The sequence below is a fragment of the Schistocerca gregaria genome, chromosome 3, assembly GCF_023897955.1.
Source record: "Schistocerca gregaria isolate iqSchGreg1 chromosome 3, iqSchGreg1.2, whole genome shotgun sequence".
NCBI lineage: Eukaryota > Metazoa > Arthropoda > Insecta > Orthoptera > Acrididae > Schistocerca > Schistocerca gregaria.
Genome location: NC_064922.1, coordinates 909,485,080 through 909,509,384, shown reverse-complemented (window position 1 = coordinate 909,509,384; position 24,305 = coordinate 909,485,080). Strand labels below are relative to the sequence as shown.

General features: G+C 38.4%; 1 protein-coding gene across 1 annotated transcript in view; it reads right to left on the bottom strand.

Moving 5' to 3' along the window:
- Positions 1-309: 309 nt before the first annotated feature.
- Positions 310-24,305, bottom strand: part of LOC126355247 (serine/threonine-protein kinase meng-po) — a 385,368-nt gene continuing 361,372 nt past the window's right edge. The window contains exons 6-7 of the mRNA XM_050005528.1: positions 22,714-23,027; positions 310-5,789 (exon numbers count right to left, since the gene is read on the bottom strand). Of these exons, the coding sequence (XP_049861485.1) occupies positions 5,473-5,789; positions 22,714-23,027 (631 nt within the window). The 3' untranslated portion in view covers positions 310-5,472. The remainder of the gene's footprint in view (positions 5,790-22,713; positions 23,028-24,305) is intronic.

Sequence of the window (24,305 nt, the reverse complement as noted above, 5' to 3'; positions counted from 1 at the left end):
GAAAGCTAAATGAATTACTTACTATACCTGTTACCATCATTTTTATCAACTGTTTCTATCTTCCAAGACATCTACCTAATGATTTATTCTCATTTGAAATTTGAAAGCAGTACTCTAGAAATGTAAGGTCAATTCCGGAGCTGCTTCATAAGGAGGGTGGGAGTTATTAATGTGATGACATGTATGAAACAGAAAGAGTAAATGAACGAGGATAAATTATATTACTAATTATTTTTATTTTTTAAATCATATTTGTAAATGGAAAGAGCAAGGAACAGATATTACAATTACAAAAGAACCAATGAAAACTATGAAAACAAGGCTTTGGTCTTTAATAAAAACAGCCATAGAATCACATATAACACAGTGTTTCAGAATTAGTTAAAATGTATGTACAACAAATTTAAACAGCCAAATATACAACAACAATGGAAAAATGGAATGAGGGAAAGAGACAAACCATTAAACCTTTATGAGTACAAAGTACAGTCTTTGTATATCAACACAAGCTGTATCTTCATAACTTCATACACAACCACCACAGTTCTGGGAATGAGTTCTTCAGTCAGTTTGTAACTTCAGTGGATAATTTACTAATTATTCCTACCTTCACTATTTTTAACAACTGTTTCATCTTTACAAGTCAGGTGTTGGATGCTGTATTTCCATCACAGTATTTATTTACTCCTCAATTTTATTAATCAAGTTACCTTTTAATTTGATGTATAAATCCAGAAAATGAGTACATTTGGCTTTAAGCAAATGTAATTATAGTATTTGTGTAAAGTGTAGAAAAGGTATGTGGAAATATTCTCTGTTGATTCTTCAATGAACATAGTTTATGGTACATATCTCTGCCTCTAGTGGTGCATGTTATGTAAGGTCACACTCTAGAAATTATAACCAATTGAATACGTTATGCGTTTTAACTTATGACCTTTTAAGGTCATTGAAACTGCCACACACTTCAAATTGGCTGTGAAGTATAAATGTAGATTTCTGTTGTATGTTTGTCACAGAATTTTCTCCACTGTTCGATTAAAAGATCAAGTCCTTTGTAATGACACTCAAAGAAAAAATTGAGTGCTCTGGTTTTGGAAAGTAATTAGTATTCATTATTTTGCTGCTCAAAAGCTTGCTTTCAGTCATTTCCAACTGTACATCATGTGAAAGAAAGTAATCTGATCTATTTCTGTAATTGTAATAATAAAACATATTGTATATTGTACCTATACATGTATCTGTATGGTTACAGCAAATTCAGTACCAGAAGGAAAGCTATTTTTTTCAAATTTTGCCCTTGCTGGCAAAACTATGTATTCTGCTGCACATGTTCTTGTGGTATAGGAAATTATAAAGAGTTGAACAGGAAATATCACTAACAATAAGTTTACTTGTGGATGAAAGTTAAATGCCACTAATAGAGACAAGAAAGCACAGACTTTCTAGAATTATACAAGGGCTGCAATTACGCAAGAGGAGAATACACAGAATTTGGTAATTTTGCATGGACTGTAGTAAAATAAACTGACAGCTACACTGTTGTAATAGAATGGCTCAATGGCTAAATGGATGTCAGATTACAAATCCAAAGGTTTAAATCCTTATTCAGTTCGAGGGTTTTTATCAGTCACTTATCACTTCTTTTACCTCTGGTATACATTTGTTAAAGTGAAAATTGTAAAATTTTATTGTTGTTCTGATTAAATTGTAGGTTCCCCATTAGTCCTCCAATAAATGACTCAGTAGGTCAGTTTAAAAGTCAGAGAGAGGCAATGACATACCACCTCCAGTATTAAGAGGCCTAGTAAAGTGCTGAGATGTTCAAACCAATCTTGAAGTTGGTGATGGCTTTAGTTTTGCTTTGACAAGAAACATCTGACAAAATGTGATCTTTTTTTTATTCAGGTGACAACAGTGACCAATGACCAGTTACTAATAACTGTGTAATATTTTCATAGCTAGACATGCATGAAAAATTTTCAACTAAAATACTGGTTGTGAGCTTTGCCATAAAGAACTTAATTTCACTGAAGTGAGAGAGAAAATAAATACTTAAAACCTCACTTTGGGTGGTAGTTAGGTAACTCTTATAGTCTCTTACAAGGCTGTGACTTTTCATTGGTGAATTGTTGTAGGAGGTGGAGTTACCATTAATATAAATCAGCAACAGCAAAACATTTCTATTTACAAATTTCTGTTCCATGGATAGTAGAAAATAATATGATAATCTGAGAAGTGATGAGCAGATAGCTCACATCAGTTTTTGGGCAATCTAGGAATCCAGTTTGTTTCTCTAGTGACTAGATGGCAACTTTCTGTAGACTAGGTGACAGTTTTATGCCGTCATGCAAAAGAATAGATGATACAAAAGTGGAAGCAGTTAGTTATACTTTTCAGTGTTGTATGCTCTTTGTTCACATCTCCTTCTTTCCTATACACCTATTCAACACTAAATTCCTAACGTCTCTTTTCAGTGGCAGTGGCCATAATATGAAATTCTGACATATAAATATAATTTTTTTCCATATCAAAAACTATGTGTCCTTCAGATAGGAACTACAAATTTGTTGTGATGAACTACCTAAATAAAAAAAGAGCTAGTATGCCTCCCAGCATAAATATAATTCTATTATAAACAAAATTGATGTTAGGGAAGTTCATCTGAAAAGGAGTATGAATTTAAAAAAAACTGATGCTGTGTACACATCAGAAACAAACAACATAAAATTTTGAAAATTTTTCCTACATAAAAAAATAATCAGCACAAATGTATAACTTTTCAGTTGGATGAATCCAAAGTGATTTTATAAGAGAAGTCATATGTAGTTGAAAATGTTAAGTGAAGGAACTTTCAAAAAGCAGTTTAAGAACAGGCTTACCCTAAAATATCCCTATACCTTGTAAATGTCATGAAGAGAAATTTTAGCATCAGTTATATTGTAGCTATAAAGATAGTGACAAATCGTATGTATTCAAGTTAATATTTTACTGTGGTGTGATATATTGCACCATGGACTGCAGTATTCTGCAACACTGTATAAACATTTATGGAGCATAAATAAGGATATATTTGCTCTGTCATTGGTAACATATGTAGAATTACATATTGAAGACACTAAAAGATAATTAAAAACAACTTAGTCAGTTCCAAATATGCATTATTTTATGATGCAGTTGCAAGTGTATAAATTCCAGGTCTAAAAACTTTTGATGGTAAGACAAGGGAATGTTTGGTGATTTTGTAATACAGAGATAAACCATTGCATGGAATCAATAATTGTGACATATACCTACATCATTTTCATGTTTTCAGCTGTTCATTTTCTGATGTCCTATATTTACCAGTTTTTGGTTGCTTATTAAGAGTAGTTACCAACATTTCTCTTATTATAGTCTTCCTATTTCATATCACACTGGCTCTTTTTCTCTGTGTGATATAGGTCATACATAATTTTCTTTGTGTAAGCACTACTCTAAAATTTTTGAAATACTGCAAGAAGATGTCAGATGATTAATTTCTGCTTCCCAGTTTTGCTTCTTACTTGATTTTTACTATCCATGAGTGGAGAAAGTACCAGAAGTACAGAAGTGCCTTATGTTTCTCTGGTAGTCATCATCTATACATAATGTTTCTCCTACATTTATCTAGAAAGTCATATATCCCTATCATCACATTTTGCTAGAGCATAGAATGGTGACTGCAGTGAGAATGTCAAAACTTAACAGAGAACTGTGGTACCTTCATTAACTGCATGCTGAAATTTTGGTGATATTTCTCCCATGTCATATTAGGGGCCTATCCCACTGTCCATGCTTTCAAATCTCTCTATATTCCATCTTTTCCTTAGCTATCAATAATTTATATTAGTTACTTCATTTCTCCTACTTTTGGAAGCAATCCAGAACTGCCATCTTTAATTTTCATCATAGTTTATCATTGATTTATTCATTTACCATTCTTGATAGAATGATATCGTATACATTTTGTATTTCTTCACATGGTGCAATTTTGTCAGTTGTCCCTTTTTACAAAAATAGGCTATGAAGTGGAGATAGTATAGTATGTACTGAAGGTTCCAGCACAGCATTTTCCATACAACAGTGGTCTGTAGAAATGAACAACATTTTTGCAACAAAAAAAGTGTTTGAGACGCATGACAAAGATTTTTGGGTTCCTCATGTGAGACAGAAAATACATTAAATAGAAAGATCAGCACTAAAGGTGGAATCATACAGTAATTCAATCATTAATTCATGGCATAGTTGTAAGTGAGCCTTAAGCCTCTTTTAGCCAGCTGCACATTGTATTACAACAGACTGCTACCAATCTTGTGACACTCGATTGTGTGTTATACAATATTTTCTCTACTAGCTGCATAGCTCAACAGATTCAACTAAATAATTACATTCTTCAACTAACACAGTAAAATCTTTCTCATTTTAACTTAAAGAGTAAAATTTTAACATTTTCTTCTTCAAATAATTATTCTGGTATTTCTTCTTGAAGAAGAATAGAAAATTCATGTTTTTATGTGATTCATTGCAGCCAATGTGGTTTTAAGAAAGCATGCAAACCAGGCATCTGTACAAAGGGGATCACAGAGATAAAACGGTTTTGTTAAGAGTGTAGGATGAGTACCTCTATGGGAAGAACCTCTTGTTCTATTTTGTAAAGTGGTTTTGGAGATACACTTGAATAGAAATCAAAAAGTTCTTTTGTAATGTATATATGCACAAACATTTCAGTGTGTGGTACTTAAAGTAAAAAAATCTGATTTATTATTAAAATTAATGATTTTGCTAACTATTAATACATTCTCAATTATATATATTGATTTTCAGTCAGAGCTGTTCACAAAAGTTTATATCCATTTGTATGCATAAGAGCACATAATCTGTCCATGTCAAAAGCCCTTTAAGGTTGTTGCTGGTAGGAGTGGACATCTACTTTAAATCTCTCTTAACTAACAATTATACTTTCTTCTGATATCCTTTAGTCATTACATAATATTCCTCCTCATACATGTAACTGTTGCAGTATTTGCAAAACTGTACACATTTATCATAAATTATGCTTCGTCCAGGTAACACAAGTTTTCAAATACCATATCCATTTCCACTGAAAAGAATAGTGATCATCAAACAATAATGATATTTTTGACAAATAAGTCTATAAATTGTCCATTGAAATAAACTTTGTTTGAGGCAAATAATGATTAAGCTCACCATCGCAGCCAGGTAGAGCATTTCATACTGAGATGAGCATTTCAGCTCACAATATGGTGTTCCATTTGATTTCTGACTCCTCTTTAAGAAGCCACTTATAGTGCCGGATCACAATCTAACTGCACCTTCAAGCTCTGTAAGCAATTTAGATGCAGCTGTGTGTGTCACAGCTTCTAGACTTTTATCATCCCCCTGGGAGCCTCACACATCTGGTGTGACTTTTTGTGTGACTTTTAGCAGGTATCAGTGGCTGGCAGATCGGCTCGCAGAGCCAGATACGCAGACACCATTCTCAAGAGGGCCACGCCGTGCCTCCATCACTGCTGCCCTTTCTTCTTCCTCTTCTTCAGCAAGCAAAGCTTCTTCATCACCTAGGTCTTCCTCATCCTCCTCCTCTTCAATCACACTGTTCTGTATCCAGTCACGGATACGGTCCTTCTTGGTAGAGCGATCAACTGTTGTTTCAATGCCGTACTGAGTAAGTGTGTAAAGCAGCTTGTCCTTCTCTTCCTGGCTGCTGTGGAAGCTGTACATGGATGGGCAGAGCTCATCGTCCTCACCTGCAACACAAATTATCATCTAATAAGGTTTCAGCACCATGATTGTCTATGCAGCAGACTTGTAAATTTTGTTTTTTGTTGGAACTAATATTGTGAAACTGCTATTGGCACAACTATTCAAGTGTCACTTCAGGTGATATTCATTTATTCATCAAGCACCTTACATAGACTGCACCAAGAAGGAGAACCTTCAGGTTTTTGGAATTAATCCAGCTATACACTAACAAAAGAGAGTTATAAGGAACTTAAACTGTACATTTAATTAAGATTAAACTATAACTATTTTACTTAATATTATTTCTGCTTATGCCATGTAAGGTAAATAAAGCAGCAAGTTTCTAGAAAGCTGCTCGCACAGTTAATTTAAATATCTGCAGTTCATCTACAATTTGTAGCTCAGTATTTACTTGAATCCACTGACATTTTACAGAGTAGGTCCTCGGAGCCTATCATGATTACATGTCTGAATTCAATCTTCTAGGTTTTCATGTCACATCATTTTGAATAAAATACATGATTTTTTGATCTCCACTATCATTGTCAGGAGTAAAAACAACGTGTAACACTGAAAATGCAGATAAAATACCTTCTGCACCATCCAAAATTTTTCACTGTTTAATATCTGTTGATAATTTGTACTGTACTTCTGATTCTGAATCTGTATGCTTTATTATAGAAACTATATTTAATACATAATGGACATGATATTGAAATAATAATGAAAATTCTGTTAATTGTGGGGCAATAGCCATGAAAACTTTATATAGCAACAACAAAATGGCAGTAGCTGTGCCGTTGTTTATCTTCAGAGCATTTGTCATGCTGCAAGCAAAGAGGAGGCAGGGCAGCCTGAGTCATAAAAGAGTGTGGAAGTGATTGTTGGGTGCTTCCACAGATGTGATGTGCAGCTATGATCATGCTAGTGTAGATGCACATATTTCGTTAACCCACAAATATTGAGAGCATGGTATGAGTGAACAGGCAGGGGAAAGCTGCAATTCTAACTGTTTCCTGTGCCATAATTATCCTTGACTCTAGAAATGACTCATAGTCCTCCACCAGCCTCAGAATTGGCATCGGCTACATTCTTCACTGTGTACAACTAATACTGTACAGGCATTACCCAATGGCATTGCTTTCACAATTTTCGACCAACTTTCATCAATAACAACCTGCAATAGTTAAAACTTGTAGGGCACCTGTGCTGCCATTGTCCTCAGACATTATTACCAAGCTAGGTCCCTTTCCTTTCCATGCAACTACCAAGTGTTGTAAAATTATGAAAATTGATTAACTACTTACTGCCAGTTTTGTTTCTTTGCTAATGACCAGTTCCAGTTTACATTTTGCTGCCTCAGTGACTGTTCATTCTTGTGTTTCATAATAGAGGCGTAACTAATTTATAGTTTTGAGTATTAACTTCAATCACTTAAAGTAATGTTAAATTTCGCTGGTAAAACTAATAAATAAACATACAGTACAAATTAAGAGCGTGAACTTTCATTTATTCTGTATTTAGCTCAGAGAGTGACTTCTGCTGGCTTGGTATGTATTTTACTGTAGTAAAATCAGTTGCTATTTTGCTTAAAGTAAATTCAGTTCAGTCCTTCAATAATGAAAAGTAAACTGCTTGTCCTTTCCTAATTTTTGGATTATGTTATGCTGAGGTTACTGAAAGTTATTTTTTTTTTTTTTTTTTTTTTTACGTAACAAAGTTTCAGTTACAGCCAGTCATTTATTTAACCAGTAACTTCATTCAGCTTTGCTTTCAAAATTTGGTGTTTTGGATTATGTAACTGCAGACTCAGTTCTTTCTGACTCATTTATTTTCTCATGGACTGTTGCATTGTGGAAAAGCATGATAACCTTATGTCATCACATGTGACTATTTGCTGTTTTCTTTATTGTTACCTTTCTTAGGATTTTGGATATTCATTGACCTAGTAGGCCAGTGACAGTTTAATTACTGCTTTTTGGTAAGCAGTATTCCCCCTTTGTATTAAATATTACATGGTACCCTTCCTCCCCTCCCCCTGTGAGATTCCTGAGCAATTGCACTAAATTTCCATCCATTTCAAAACTGTTAGCAGTATATAGAATGGGTTTAGGAGGGTCTGTTGTACACTTTCTTCCTACTAACCAGTATGACTTTTGTTTGGTAATGACAGCCTCACTCACTGTAAAATTTCATTAGGCATAAGCAATCACAATCAATTATTTTGCAATCCAGTAGGCTGAATAGGAAGGGAGTAAAACAGGCAACATGATGAGCACAAACGAAACTGATAATTAGATTGTACTTAACAGGCAACAAACAATCAGTAGAACAAGGTGAACGCTGGCAGCCGAATTCATTGTTGCAGAACTGGCTGGCTAGCATCACAGATGCTACCACTGAAACACAGGAACTGACAAGAATTGACTTTGTCGCATCTGCAGATGCTACAGAATTCAGAATAAAAATCAAAACTGAAGCTGTTGGCAGTTGATACAATGAAACCATTAAGAAAGAATCAGAGTAAGAGTGAAAACCAGTAATGTCTGGAAATATAAACGATTTGTTGGTCATGTTGAACAGTACAATCAATGCTCAGTCCAAATCAATTAACAGTAAAATTGTTGCACAGTTAAGTAAAATGGATGATCGGGGCAAAGCAATCAAGATTTTCAACAATAATATTGGAGTTGTTAAAACGAGAGTAGATGAAATCAAGAAAGAAATAATTGTAATGAATAACAAAATTGGTAATTTTAAGCAGGACATGACAGAGCTCCAGTCACAAATAGGAAGCATAAATATTCGTTTTGAGACGGAAGTGGAGAGGATCGAACAGAAACTGGAACAGACTGTTGACCCCATTATTGAAAATAAAGTAACTGAGAAGGTAGAATTAGCACAAAAAGATAATAGGGAATAGGTTACAAATCTGCAAACTTTAGTATCAGACATAGATACTAGGGTGAAGAAACAGTTGGCTACATGTGATGAGGAAAAGAGGGAATGGAAATGCTAGTGATGACCAGTTGCCCAATAGTTGCAAAAGTAACTGAAGTAGAAAAGAGATTAGATGAAAAACTGCACTATCTCATGCCACGTCATAATACTGAAATGTTGGCGAAGGAGGAGGTACATAGGCAGTAGTTACAGAACAATTATTGCATTTGATAGAGCACTTGCCTGCGAAAGGCAAATATAATTGGCAAAATAACCACGAAAATGTTGAAAGTTGTCATAATAGCAACAATTGCCACAATGGCAAAAACCATAATAATAACCATGGTAATAATGGTAGCCACCACCATACTAATAATAACTCACAGCACTATAATAGTATCAGTCATTATGGGAACAATAACAGTAGAAATAGCAGAAGCCAGCATGAGGCAAATATGGTATGTGATTCTCATCAGAATGATTGCAGGCAGGAGTAAAATCAGCAGTTGCAATAGCCAGATAGAAACAGGACTGTCATACTAAATCAAGGAAACCATTAGCCATGATGGTTTGGGGCCCGCGGGGCATTGGAAGACATTGGCAACCCAGAAGAAAGCCTAGGCAAAGTCACTATGATAGATGTGAATGGATAAATCAGCAATGGGAGAATGTGCAAGATTACAGAGTGAGTAACACAATCTGTGGTAACAATAGCCGATACTGAAACAGCAGTCAACAAAGCAATCATTGTCTTTAATAACAATGAAACACACAGAGGTAGACTTCAGTTAATTGGTAGAATAATGGGGAAGTGCAATCAGTCTACAAATACACTGCTTACAAATCACTTGTGTGACTGGTTCTGGAATATTGCCCAAGTGTGTGGGACCCATACCAGATAGGACTAACAGGGGATATTGAATATATACACAGAAGGGCAACACGAATGGTCACAGGTTTGTTTAATTCATGGGAGGGATTCACAAAGATGCTGAAGCAACTGAAATGGCAGACTCTTGAAAAATAGATGTTAACTATCACAAGAAAGTCTATTAACAAAGTTTCAAGAACAAGCTTTAAATAATTACTCCAGGGATATACTACAACCCCCTATGTATCACTCATACACAGATTGTGAGGATAAGATTACAATAATTACTGCTTGCACAGAGGCATTCAAACAATCATTCTTGCCACGAGGAGTGTCCGTGTGCTTTGAGGCACCATGTCATGGATAGTGTGGCCCCTCCTGCTGGAGGTTTGATTCCTTCCCCAGGCATAGGTATGTGTTGTTCTTAGCATAAGTTAGTTTAAGTAGTGTGTAACTCTATGGACCGATGACCTCAGCACTTTGGTCCCTTACGAATTCACACACACACACACACACACACACACACACACACACACACACACACACACAAGTTGCCGGCCACTGGTTCTAGGCACTTCAGTCCAGAACTGCGCTGCTGCTACGGTTGCAGTTTTGAATCCTGCCTCAGTCGTGGATGTGTATGGTGTCCTTAGGTTAGTTAGGTTCCAGTAGTTCTAGGTCTAGGGGACTGATGACTTCAGATGTTAAGTCCCATAGTGCTTAGAGCCAATTTGAACCACACACAATCATTCTTCCCACACGCCATACATGAATGGAACAGGAAGAAACCCTAAGTGTTTTGGTGACAGACATAATAGCTTATGTAATGATCTGTTAGAAAAGCTAACATTTGAAAGGCTCTTTAAAGCTGCTTTGACACAATTTTATGAGAGCATTCCCATAAATAAATGCAAAATAGTTGCCAAAGGATTCAAAAGTAAGGCCACAAATAAGAAAAATCCATGGTATAGTGAAGAGCCAACAAATCTGAAAAACCAAATTATGCTGTTGCACAATGTACATAAAGGTCTGAAGACTGACCACGCCAGATCAATCTGCCTTAAATACGGGAATGAGTATAAAAAAAAAACATTGTAAAAGCCAAATAAGCACAGAATCTCAGCAGTATTTAGAATTCCACCAACAAGTGCAAAGCCGCATGCAAAATTTGTCAATGGTTCATGCTATAGACTCTGTAGTCAAATACATACACAAGTGTTTGAGGGTAAAGGCTTTTCTCAAGCCACTTTTTGTGATCTAAGTAAAGTTTATCACTGTGTAGAGCACACACCACTTCTGGAAAAAAATTGAATTCTTTGGCACTGAAGGTAGCAGCCCAAAAGCTATTAAAATCATATCTAAAGAACCATAGACAAATTGTCTGTGTTGGCAAGGAAATGGTGAGAATAGATCAAGTTAAGGCAGGTGTTCCCCAAGGATTCATACTGGGCCCTTTTTTCTTCCTGATAATGATCAATGCTCTGTCATCATTTATTAAGTTCTTCATTGTAGTAACGATCTCAGCAGCCTTGAAAGTTGTGTTGCAAAGACAATGGACCAAGATTCCACCTGATTTAAAGCAAATGACTTCTTATTGAATGACAACAAAACACAGCACATGGTTTTTAGTCTGAAAGACAAGCTTCTGTCAGATGATCCTAGTTATGTTAAGTTTATGGGGGTATATTTAGTCGATAAATTATATTGGGGTCAAGATGTACAATATATTAGTGGTAAGCTGTCAAGAATAATTCATCTGTTAAGGGACTTATGGAGTGTGCACCCGAAAAGTATGTTAGAACATCCTATTTTTCTTTCTTCCAAAGCATGCTAACATATGATATTATTTTATGGGGAACACTAGTTGTGTCCATGACATCTTAATACTGCAGAAGAAAAAACTATTAGGATAATTGCTGGTTCTTCATATAAGACACACTGTAAACTATTGTTTTGTGATCAAAAGATCATGACTGTAATAAAGTTATAGTATCTTTTATTTTACACAAAAAAGAAGTTATCAGAAGCAAAATGCACAGAAAATGTACATTGTTACAGTACAAGAGGGAAAAGATGTATTTATACCCCATACTGCAAACTGTCAGCATCACTGAACAGTTATGAACTCAACGGGCGCAAATTATGTAATAAGATTCCACAACCTGAAGAAGAATTACCCGTACAAGAATTGAAACAAATACTGTATGACTGGCTAGTTACCACCCATTCTACTACATAAATGAATATTTCAACTGTAACATTGCAACACTAATAACAATCCTGTTCCTTTTATATTATTGATTGTATTGTATAATACCTGGGACTTGTCTATTGTTGTAATGGCCAAATGACAATAAAATTATTATTATTACTGTTATTGTTATTATTATTATTATTATTATTATTATTATTATTATTATTAATTGGACGTATCCTCTCCCATGCACCTTACAGGGATTTGCAGAGCATAGATATAGAAAAGGAAGTCCTGGTCATTAACGAAGAGGCAGCCACTGTTAAAGGGACAATGGTGCCACAGGCTCCACTACACTGTGATTCGCTGGCGGAGATAAAGAAGCCAAAATTGGATAAAACTTCCGTTATCAAGCAGGTTATTACGTAGGACAATGGGGAACAGTTGGAGGTATGGCCAGGTGTGGTTTGGTTGGATGTACTATGAACTGGGAAGCATGTAATGGGGAGAGTTGGCAATATTTGATGCTTCTAAACCGGTATGAAATTAGCGTTTATGAAGAAATGGAAAATTCTGTACCAAAGAGCAGGCCTTTCCAAATGTTATAGTAATTGAAGTAGCCAATCCCAAATATGCTGGTGATAAATAAAACCGAGGTGATATTTCTGATGAGGGCCAAGACGAGTGTGCTGATGATGGCTGGGTAGGACTAATTGTAAGCCACATAGATTACAACATCTACGAGGTTAAGGCTGATGTCATACAGTCAGATGAGAGTAGTACGGGTTGTGTGGGCTTGGGAGAAAAATTAAGAGCAGAAACAGAGCTCATTCCTCCCAACAATTTGGAAGATGTTAGCCATCTTTCCAAAGAAAATTTACCTGACTTGACAGTTAGCAAATTGTTGGTAATATAATTGAAGAAATTGATAAAATTCACGGTTAGGAAATTGTTGGTAATACAATTGAAGAAACTGATAAAAGCGTTACAGTGTTGGGGTCAAAATGGCTTCAGCAACTGCAGAACAGGCAGATAGAAATTATGAGTGCCCAAGAGCAGGAAATTAAAAGACAACCAGATAAACCACTGTTGGTGTCAGAGTCGGATGGATTTTTCTAGAATGACCTTGATGTGGAGGAGGACTTGTTATGGGAAAACCAAGAACCAGACACAGACAAGCATAGAAAAATACTAGTGCCCATCGAGATGCACAGCCTACCCATGCATGTTTCAATAGATAGAGGGCAGGACTAAATGCTGTTCCAGGTACAATTTTCAGTTCGTTAAAAGAAAAACCAGGAGTAGTAGTATTTCCCGTAATGGGAGTTAAAGCAATCTATGCTACCAGAAAGAGTAGCAAACTTATATCTTATCATATATTTGTCTGTTTCGAAATTAGAGGGGAGCAATTTCAACATGAACTTATAGTCGTGCCAGATTAGAGCATTGATATAATAACTGGCTTAGATTGGTTAATGAAATACCAATCAGTAATTGACTGCAACAATAAAAAAATGATGTGCATTTCAAATGATAAGAGAAAATTACTGTGAGTTTTAGTGAAATAGGTGATGATGATGTGAAAAGATAATACCAACTTATTCACATTATTACTTGGTTTGATGAAATTGACCGAAATATGGGAACATTTTATTACCACAGTCACAGACCGCGGGGAAAATATAAAAATGATTTTGAAAAGATTATGAACGCCTCGAAGGACGAATCTGCAGGATTCCTATTAGACCATAAGTCTAAGAGTCTAAAACTCTCGAAGAGATAACTGATTTCCTTCCATGAGTTAATACTGACATTAAGATGAAGAAAGAACGTTTACGAGAGGTAAAGAAGAAGAAAGCCAAGGTGCGAGTATGACGTCATGACGCGAAAGGGTGGTTTGCAAAATTTTCAATTAGTGACCTCGTTCTCGTTAAAGCGAGAGAAATCGAGCAAGACTGATAATGAGATCACAAAATTGAAATTAATTTATAATGGACCATTTAAGATTATCATCATGCTTTACACTAACGCTTACTGTTTAGCTTTCCCTAATTCTCGCAAGCAGTTACGTGTTTTAGACTTGAAACTGCATCAGTCAAGAACTGGCTGATCTGAGAAAGAATTTCCAGTAAAAACTTAATTATTAGTGCAATTTTCAAAATTTATTCCAAATTCATTCTTGGACCAGATGGTTATCAACAAATTTACAAAAAGTATAATGAGAAATTTAACTCACAGGATAGATGTTCTGAAAGCAACTGAAATGAAACATCCAAGCTACGAGCAATGTGTATAAACCTCACTCTGGTATATATATCATTTGTAATATTGTAAATAATATGTTGTAAAAAAGCTCTTTTATATCGTATATTATGTAAGTGAATACCGATGTTAACCTAAGTTTCAGGTCTTGAGTGTTGAGTTATCCACTGTGACAGATGTATTTGGGAACTAGTTTTCAAAGAGTGCAAGACAGGTGAACGTTCAGGAATTCTACTGCACGAACAAATAGAGAGATCAAGGCTGCCACTGTGGCACATGCATCAGTGGCATGTCTGATTTGGGATGCTGTGGGCTCTTAGAATGCTGCAGCATCCTTTGTATATACGCATGAGGAATGTGGTGTTTCTTTTTTTTTTTTTTCAGCACCACTAGTGCAAAACTTTGTTGTAAACATTTAAGTTTTATCTCGAAACTTGTTTGAAACACATAAACTCTCATAATGAGAAATTCAGTCTGTTAATGATTATGATATTTATGAAAAACAATGTAAAGTAAACCTTGTAACTAATGATTTCTGATCTTCTTTCTTGTCATTTTAATCATTATTTTTTTGTATGCCTTTAACTATGTTACTTGAGTTTTCTTCTACAATACTGACGTGAAATTTGCATTTCAAATGTAATGATGTTTTGAAAGATGTAATTTTATTGTTTAAAATGTATTATGGAACACGATGATGATCTGAGTTATAATTACACAGTGTTGTCATGCTAAATACATACCCACACGTAATTTTGATAGTAAATGAGAAACTTAATGAGCGAGTAACAAAAGGTATGTAGACAAAACTGAATGCATTTACTCATCTGCATTTCCTGTTGTATTTCTTTTGACATTCTCTAACTCTGTTTCCCTGCAGGAAAAAACTCATGGAATGTGGGGCACATGTGACACTGAAAATGCAGATAAAATACCTTTTGCACCATCCAAAATTTTTTGCTATTTAATATCAGTTAATAACTTGTACTGTACTTCTGATTCAGAATATGGAAGTCTTATTGCACAAACTATATTTAATACATAGTGGATGTAATAGAGTATTTATTTCTGACTGTACCAGTATGGCCATTTCCTAGTTCTACTTATAGCATTTCGTCTACAAACAGCTGCCTGCTACCAGTGCTTTTCAAAGAGTAGTGCTGTGAGCCAATGTGAAGTTACGATGACAACATCATGACCAAAACCTGGAAAATGTGCCAGTGGACGATACTTCCAAATATAAATTGGCATCAGACAAAAATGATAACAGAGATAATGTTTTAAGTGACTAAAACAAAACACATACAGTACAATAAACACAAACTTTATTAGTTGTTAAGAGACAGTTGAAACACATTGAATATTTGTGCAACATATCATTCACACATTGACACATGTTGTACTGAGCATTATTCCAAAAAAACTGACAAGTGCAGGTATGACTCACGCTCTGAGGATTCCGTAAAAACTTAATTATTTGTATAGATAGATCACTTACAGTTTTTGATGAACGAGTTTGTATCAAAATATGTAACTAAGGGACAATAGACTTTAGTATTCAAAAGAAATTTCAATTTGATGACTCAACCCGTTCCCAAGAGAGATAGGCAGACAGACAACAAGTGGCAAGACTATATTTTTATGTGTTATAATTACAAATTAACCATTTTTCTATTTGTTCCTTTACTTGTACTATGAAACATTGATTCTTGCCTATTTTCGTGATTATAGGTTAACAGGAAATACCATATACATTTCGATGAGTGAGTTTACATTATATATAAATTATATATAATTGACCAAATCTTTTGATCACAGTGACTTAGAAGTTTAAATTTTTTACATCGCCAAGGAACCACAGATCTTAGTATTTTACATAAATTTAAACTTAATACCCTCACCCATTCCCGAGAAAAAACGGACCTTAACAGACTGACACAAAGACTGATAAACACTGAAGTCATCCTTTAAGGGTTCTGTTTTTACCAAGGAATGCTACAAATATCTGAATAATAGAGAATACATTACTGAACGTTGTGTAAGATGTACCATAATGTAAATATGCTTTCAGAATGTCCACATTCTTAGAGTATGGTATGTATTATCTAATTAGTGGAAGTAAGTATTATCTTAGCAGTTGAGGAATCTTTGGCATGAAACTTCCAGATTAAAAAATGTGTGCCGAACCAAGAGTCGAAGTCAGGACCTCTGCCTTTCACGAGCAAATGCTCTACCATCTGAGCTACCCAAGCACGACTCACGCCCTGTCTGATTGTGTAATCTTTGGCATGTAAACAACTGTATGAAAAACTGCAAATTAATGACGTATTTTTTTCTTGTGCTTCATGTATTAGAAATGTTATATTCCCATAATGTGTAAGTAAAGATGTAATTGAGATTACACAAATATGTATGGTGACTCAGAGGAATTACAGACCTTGACTGTGAGTGGGCATTGATTTTAATCAGGTGGGAAAGTTGAAAATTTGGGGTGGACTGGGATTCGAAGCCGTGTCTTCTGCTTACTAGGCAGATGCTCTGAACAGTGCATCTCCTCTCAGACCCAACTTCTCAGCTTGCCCCCACATTACTGATATAGTACATATATAATTAAGTACTAGTGCACATATAATTAAGGTGTGGGTGCACCAATGATTTCACTGGAGATGTACACTATGGTTGAACTCTTACAGCAATCAGTAAAATGCCACGAGCAATGAGGATAATGGGCAAGTAGTGAATGGTTCAATTGAGAATTAGGGTCAGATGGGAGGCATGCCAGATATTCCATGCAGTTGTGATGACCACTGTGTCTGGATGAAACAGTGGCCAGGGTATCTGCCTAGTAATCACGAGAACTGTGTTCGAACCCCTGTCCAGCATACATTTTCAAGTTTTCCCATTGATTTAAATCAATGATTGCTCACAGCCAATGTCTGTAATTCCTTTGTGTCTTAATTCATAGTAGCTCATAGATCAAAATGGAATCTGTTCTTTTGGACATGTCAGAGAGAACAGACACAACATATACAGGGTGATTTTTTCCACCATGTACAAACTCTAGAGATTGATTGATGGGAGGATACAGAACAAAAAAGGTCTAATGGTTTACATTTATTCAATCATATTTTGTTATACAGACTGCAGCCTAATATGCACTGTGCAGTGCAGCCACAGTTACAGTATGTGATGAAAATAATTTCCATTGCCTCAATGCATGAATGTACATGCCATAGCATGTTCTGTATCACATGTTCACATTGGCCAGGCTGAATCCGAAGAGTCTCAAAGGGAGCATGAATACACTGCTCTGGTATCTTCACATCTGGAGTAGTCTGTGCATACACAATACTTTTGAGATGAGTAAATGAGGAGGCCATGCGACAAGATCCCCTCGTCCGATCCATCAACCATGGAAGACTCGATTGAGATACATCTGGATTTTAATGGTGAAGTGGGCTGGATCAACGTCATGTGGCAGCCACATAACCCTTCGAATCATCAATGGCACTTCCTTCAGCAGGGGAGGCAAAGTCGCCTGCAAGAAACGCCGATAGATCCGGCGACATGGAAGGAAGACTGGTCCCAAAATACGATCACCAGTTTTCCTGACCCACACAGTACGACTGCACTGAAGCTGATGATTCGCTGTCACCATACCATGGGGATTCTGTATACTATCCCAATGATGTCTGTTACGAAAGATTATGATACTATTCTATGTAAAGGTGGCCTCATCTGCGAATAGGATGGATGAGACAAATCCTAGAATCGTGGTTGCCTGTTGAAGAAACTAGTAATGAAACTGCTTCCCATGTGGAGAATCTTTCACGAGTAAGTCCTGCACACTCTGTATGTGAAAAGGGTAGTAACAATTGTCATGGAGAATGTTCCGTACAGTCGTCTGGCTTACACTGTACTGGTGGGCCAACTGCCTGCTACTGACTAGGCGGTCGCTTTCCCGAGTGTTAATCACATTTTCTTCCACGTCTGGTGTCCGAATATTTTGGGCACGTCCTTCGTGATTTCCTGCTTCCTGAAACGACCCTGTCTCAGGAAAGCGGAGAAACACTGTTCCAAACATTGAATGCTGTGGTCATTGTTAGCGGGGATAAGTCTTCTGATACAACCTGCCTACCGCCCGCTGCCATTTGCCTTTCCGTAAGTAAATACCATGTCAGCAGGCTCTCGATTCTAATACAGAACCATTGTGTGCAACACTGTGTGACCTCTACTGTGAGGCAAGTCAGCAGGAGAAGTGAATCGGACGCATCATTACCGATTACTGGGGCACGACGTGTGAGGAACAGTACCGCCCTCTAGGAGGAAGCCGTGCTTACTGGAACTGTGGCTGCACGGTACAGCGCTTATTAGCCCGCCGTCTCTTAACAAAGTGTGATTGGATAAATGGTTCATTAGATCTTTTTTTCCGTATCGTCTCATTGATCAATCCCAGAGTTTGTTCAAAAATGGTTCAAATGGCTCTGAGCACTATTCGACTTAACTTCTGAGGTCATGAGTCGCCTAGAACTTAGAACTACTTAAACCTAACTAACCTAAGGACATCACACACATCCATGCCTGAGGCAGGATCCGAACCTACGAGCATAGCGGTCGTCCGGTTCCAGACTGTTTGCTCACAGTGGAAAAAATCACCCTGTATATGTAATGATTATTATTATTATTATTATTATTATTATGTAGTATTCTGCCTAGTGGCAGGTCCAAGTCTTCGTTCGGAGAATTTCTGATTCCACTGTTCCCTGTCTTCAGCTTCTTCCTTCAGTTTGTTGTATCTCCTTCCATCTCTCATGTCGTCCACATGTTGAAGTCTTCTTCCTCCTCGTCATACATTTCCTCTGAGTCTCCCTTCGATGACATCTTGTATGAGCCCCTTGTGTCTCAGTACTTGTCCAATGCAGTTGGCCTTTCTCTGAAGAACTGTACGCGGAATACTTATCTTCTCTCCTACTCTTCGCAGTACATCGTCATTTTTCATGCGATCTGTCCACTTGATCATTTCCATTCTCCTCCAGCACCACATTCAGAACTCTCTAGGTATTTTTTCTCCTTCCTTCTCACGGTCCATGTCTCTGCTCCATACAGCGCAATGCTCCTGATGTAGCACTTTATCAGTTTTTTCCCCAATGGCAAACTCAACTTGCTCGTCAGCAGAGTCGTCTTCTTGTTGAAAGCAGCTTTGGCCGCGGCGATTCTTGCTCGGATTTCGTTGGTGCGGTGGGCATCCTTTGTGAGAAAACTTCCCGGGTACTTGGACTGATTCACATAACGATGCATACTAAAATAACTTAACCTTTCTGGATAGGGGCAATGACATCTGCAACAAGCTTGGATCACTGGCGTAAGCAAATCATTACCACATTAAAACATTTTATCAGATTTATTGTTATTCTTATTAGTCTACTAAAATCAAAAGCATGTTAAAAGTGGTAGTGATGGAAACTGATATTTGGGACAGAGAACCAGTAAAATTAACCCCGGCGGGGGGCCGGGAAAAAACAAAACGCTGAAAGCAGCAGACAATAGAGTTTCCTAAAGGGGACCTATATACTGTTACAATTATAAAAGAGCCCTCCTTCAGTTTAAGTTGACAGGCACATGCTTATATATGTTGCTCTGGACAAAACTTTTTTGTATCTAAGCTTTCTACACAGTGATAACTTCCGACATATGTGGCAACTCCTCCTCCCACCTTATTCTCTCTACTCATATGTGCAGCTAGTTTATAACCACTGATATTTACCTTTTCCATATCAGACACAATGTGATGCTCGGACAGGCATAGTATATCTATTACATTATTAGATTCAAAGTCATCTAAACAAACCAGGATCTCATCTACTTTATTCTTCAATCCCGGAATATTTTGTGAAAAATGGTAATATTATTTTTTACTTTTTATGTGAGAATCTACTTTTTTCTTTAATCCACCAATATTTTCGTTAAATATGGTAACATTATTATTTACTTTCCTGTTGTGAGAATTTTGTGAGTTTCAAACCTCTTTAGCACCTGCCGGCCTGAACTTGTCATTGGACACTGATATTAGCCTGAAAAAGAGGTACATCCATGAGCACTAGTGTCCCCACTTACGGACTTCGCTAACAACCCTGCCAGTTTACCCTTTCCTATTGAGATGTAGGCCATGACCAGTGAAATCCCCCCTATCAATAGTCTCGACAGGAACCAATCCAATGTCTGACAGAGTGGCTGCCCTAGGCAACTGATCCAACTCCATATTTACCCTCCTGACAGAGCTGTTCAGCTGGGGCTGATCATGCCGCACGAAAGCAGGCACCAGCCCAACACTGGTATGGGTCGTTGCCCAGGCTCCTTTCACCAGGTCACACTCAATGCTGTAGCCCTGATCCCTATCAATACTGTTTTCCACTCCACCCACTACCATCACATGATCCTGCTTCGTGAATTCCTTGCACAAGGAACCTATATCCTCTACCACATGGCTAAGACTTGCACTTGGCTTGAAAAAGTTAGTGACCTGGTACCTGTCACCTAATTTTTCCTGCAAAATCTGGCCCACACCTCTTCCATGGCTAGCACCTAGCAACAGAACTTTCCTCTTTCTGTTCAAATGGTTCAAATGTCTCTGAGCACTTTGGGACTTAACATCTGTGGTTATCAGTCCCCTAGAACTTAGAACTACTTACACCTAACTAACCTAAGGACATCACACACATCCATGCCCGAGGCAGGATTCGAACCTGCGACCGTAGCAGTCCCGCGGTTCCGGACTGAGCGCCTAGAACCGCTAGACCACTGCGGCCGGCCCTCTTTCTGTCTACTGTTTTTGAAACAGTTGGTTTCCTAGTGAAATTCTGTTGCATCTTAACTACATCTACTTCTACTGGAGCCTCTTCCTTACTTATAGCATTTAAAAGGAAATTAAAAGAATTTCTTAATGGCAACTCCTTCTACTACTTAGATGAGTTTTTGGACATAGTAAGTGGGCAATTTCCCAATCTCCACAAAAAAAATGAAATATTGTCATGTAATATTTTGTCTAATGTAATATTGAAGTCGGTTTGTAGTAGGGTTTTGGAGCATATACTGTATTCAAACATTATGAATCACCTCGAAGGGAACGATCTATTGATACGTAATCAGCATGGTTTCAGAAAACATAGTTCTTGTGCAACGCAGCTAGCTCTTTATTCCCACGAAGTAATGGCCGCTATCGACAGGGGATCTCAAGTTGATTCCGTATTTCTAAATTTCCGGAAAGCTTTTGACACCGTTCCTCACTAACGACTTCTAATCAAGGTGTGGGCCAATGGCGTATCGTCTCAGTTGTGCGACTGGATTCGTGATTTCCTGTCAGGAAGATCGCAGTTCGTAGTAATAGACGGCAAATCATCGAGTAAAACTGAAGTGATATCAGGTGTTCCCCAGAGGAGCGTCCTGGGACCTCTGCTGTTCCTGATCTATATAAATGACCTGGGTGACAATCTGAGCAGTTCTCTTAGGTTGTTCGCAGATGATACTGTAATTTACTGTCTAGTAAGGTCATCCGAAGACCAGTATAAGTTGCAAAGCGATTTAGAAAAGACTGCTGTATGGTGTGGCAGGTGGCAGTTGACGCTAAATAACGAAAAGTGTGAGGTGATCCACATGTGTTCCAAAAGAAATCCGTTGGAATTTATTCGTCGATAAATAGTACAATTCTCAAGGCTGTCAATTCAACTATGTACCTGGGTGTTAAAGCTACGAACAACTTCAGTTGGAAAGACAACATAGATAATATTGTGGGGAAGGCGAGCCAAGGGCTGCGTTTCGTTGGCAGGACACTTAGAAGATGCAACAAGTCCACTAAAGAGACAGCTTACACTACACTCGTTCGTCCTCTGTTAGAATATTGCTGCGCGGTGTGGGATCCTTAGCAGGTGGGATTGACGGAGGACATCGAAAGGGTGCAAAAAAGGGCAGCTCGTTTTGTATTATCACGTAACAGGGGAGAGAGTGTGGCAGATATGATACGCAAATTGGGATGGAAGTCATTAAAGCAAAGACGTTTCTCGTCGCGGCGAGATCTATTTACGAAATTTCAGTCACCAACTTTCTCTTCCGAATGCGAAAATATTTTGTTGAGCCCAACCTACATAGGTAGGAATGATCATCAAAATAAAATAAGAGAAATCAGAGCTCGGACAGGAAGGTTTAGGTGTTCGTTTTTTCCTGCTCGCTGTTCGGGAGTGGAATGGTAGGGAGATAGTATGATTGTGGTTCGATGAACCCTCTGCCAAGCACTTAAATGTGAATTGCAGAGTAATCATGAAGATGTAGATGTAGAGGTAGATCTTGTGTGTCCGCAGCTCGTGGTCGTGCGGTTGCGTTCTCGCTTCCCGCGCCCGGGTTCCCGGGTTCGATTCCCGGCGGGGTCAGGGATTTTCTCTGCCTCGTGATAACTGGGTGTTGTGTGATGTCCTTAGGTTAGTTAGGTTTAAGTAGTTCTAAGTTCTAGGGGACTGATGACCATAGATGTTAAGTGCCATAGTGCTCAGAGTCATTAGATGTTGTGTAGACACCTGCTATTAACCTGACACGTTCCACATCATTACGAAGTGATGTATTCATGATCTATGGAACAAGTACTAATGTAATCTAATCTAGGCGAGGTACTGACCTCCTTGCCGGGTGTCGGTGGGTGCGCGGCCCAGCCAGCGGTCCTCGAGGAAGCGGTGCAGGTCACGCAGGTCGCTCGGCCGCTTGTCCAGGCGTGGTTCTAGCAGCTTCCGGAAGAGGCGCTGCGCGCGCGACGACAGCTGCTTGAACAGCTTGGGTCTGCGCACGGGCTGCAGCACGCCATTGCTGCCGTGCCAATGCACGTAGCGGGCGTAGCGAGGGTCCTCGGCCGCCGCCTTCTGCCACGGCAAGCAACCCGTCAGGCAGACGAACACCACGATGCCGAACTGCCACACGTCGTGGCACGTCTCTGCCCTGCCGACATACGCAGCGACTGAGCAAGTCCACTCTACGGTAACGGTACACAAGTATCACGGAAGTATAACACTCCGAACAAAGCAATACTGAACTAACCTCCATTTCTATGATAAACAGTACGCCTTATGAAACTACACTACTGGGCATCAAAATTGCTACACCAAGAAGAAATGCAGATGATAAACGGGTATTCATTTGACAAATATATGATACTAGAACTGACATGTGATCATATTTTCATGAAATTTGGGTGCATAGATCCTGATTAATCAGTACCCAGAACAACCAACTCTGGCCGTAATAACGGCCTTGATACTCCTGCGCATACAGTCAAACAGAGCTTGGATGGAGTGTACAGGTACAGCTGCGCATGCAGCTTCAACACTATACCACAGTTCAAGAGTAGTGACTGGAGTATTGTGACGAGCCAGTTGCTCGGGCACCATTGACCAGACGTTTTCAGTTGGTGATAGGTCTGGAGAATGTGCTGGTCAGGGCAGCAGTCGAACATTTTCTGTATCCAGAAAGACCTGTACAAGACCTGCAACATGCGGTCGTGCATTATCCTGCTGAAATGTAGGGTTTCGCAGGGATCAAATGAAGGATAGAGCCACGGGTCGTAACACATCTGAAATGTAACGTCCACTATTCAAAGTGCCGTCAATGCGAACAAGAGGTGACCGAGACGTACCCCATACCATCATTACGGGTGATACGAATAGACGCTTCCGATGTGCGTTCACCGCGATGTCGCCAAACACGGATGCGACCATAATAATGCTGTAAACAGACCTGGATTCATCCGAAAAAATGACGTTTTGCCATTCGTGCACCCAGGTCCGTCGTTGAGTCCACCATCGCAGGCTCTCCCGTCTGTGATGCAGCGTCGAGGGTAACCGCAGCTACGGTCTCCGAGCTGATAGTCCATGCTGCTGCAAACGTCGTCAAACTGTTCGTGCAGATGGTTGTTGTCTTGCAAACGTCCGCATATGTTGACTCAGGGATCGAGACGTGGCTGCACGATCCGTTACAGCCACGCGGATAAGATGCCTATCATCTCGGCTGCTAGTGATACGGGGCCGTTGGGATCCAGCACGGCGTTCCTCCTGAACCCACCGATTCCATATTCTGCTAACAGTCATTGGATCTCGACCAACGCGAGCAGCAATGTCGCGATACCATAAACCGCAATCGCGATAGCCTTCAATCCGACTTTTATGAAAGTCGGAAACGTGATGGTATGCATTTCTCCTCCTTACACGAGACATCACAACA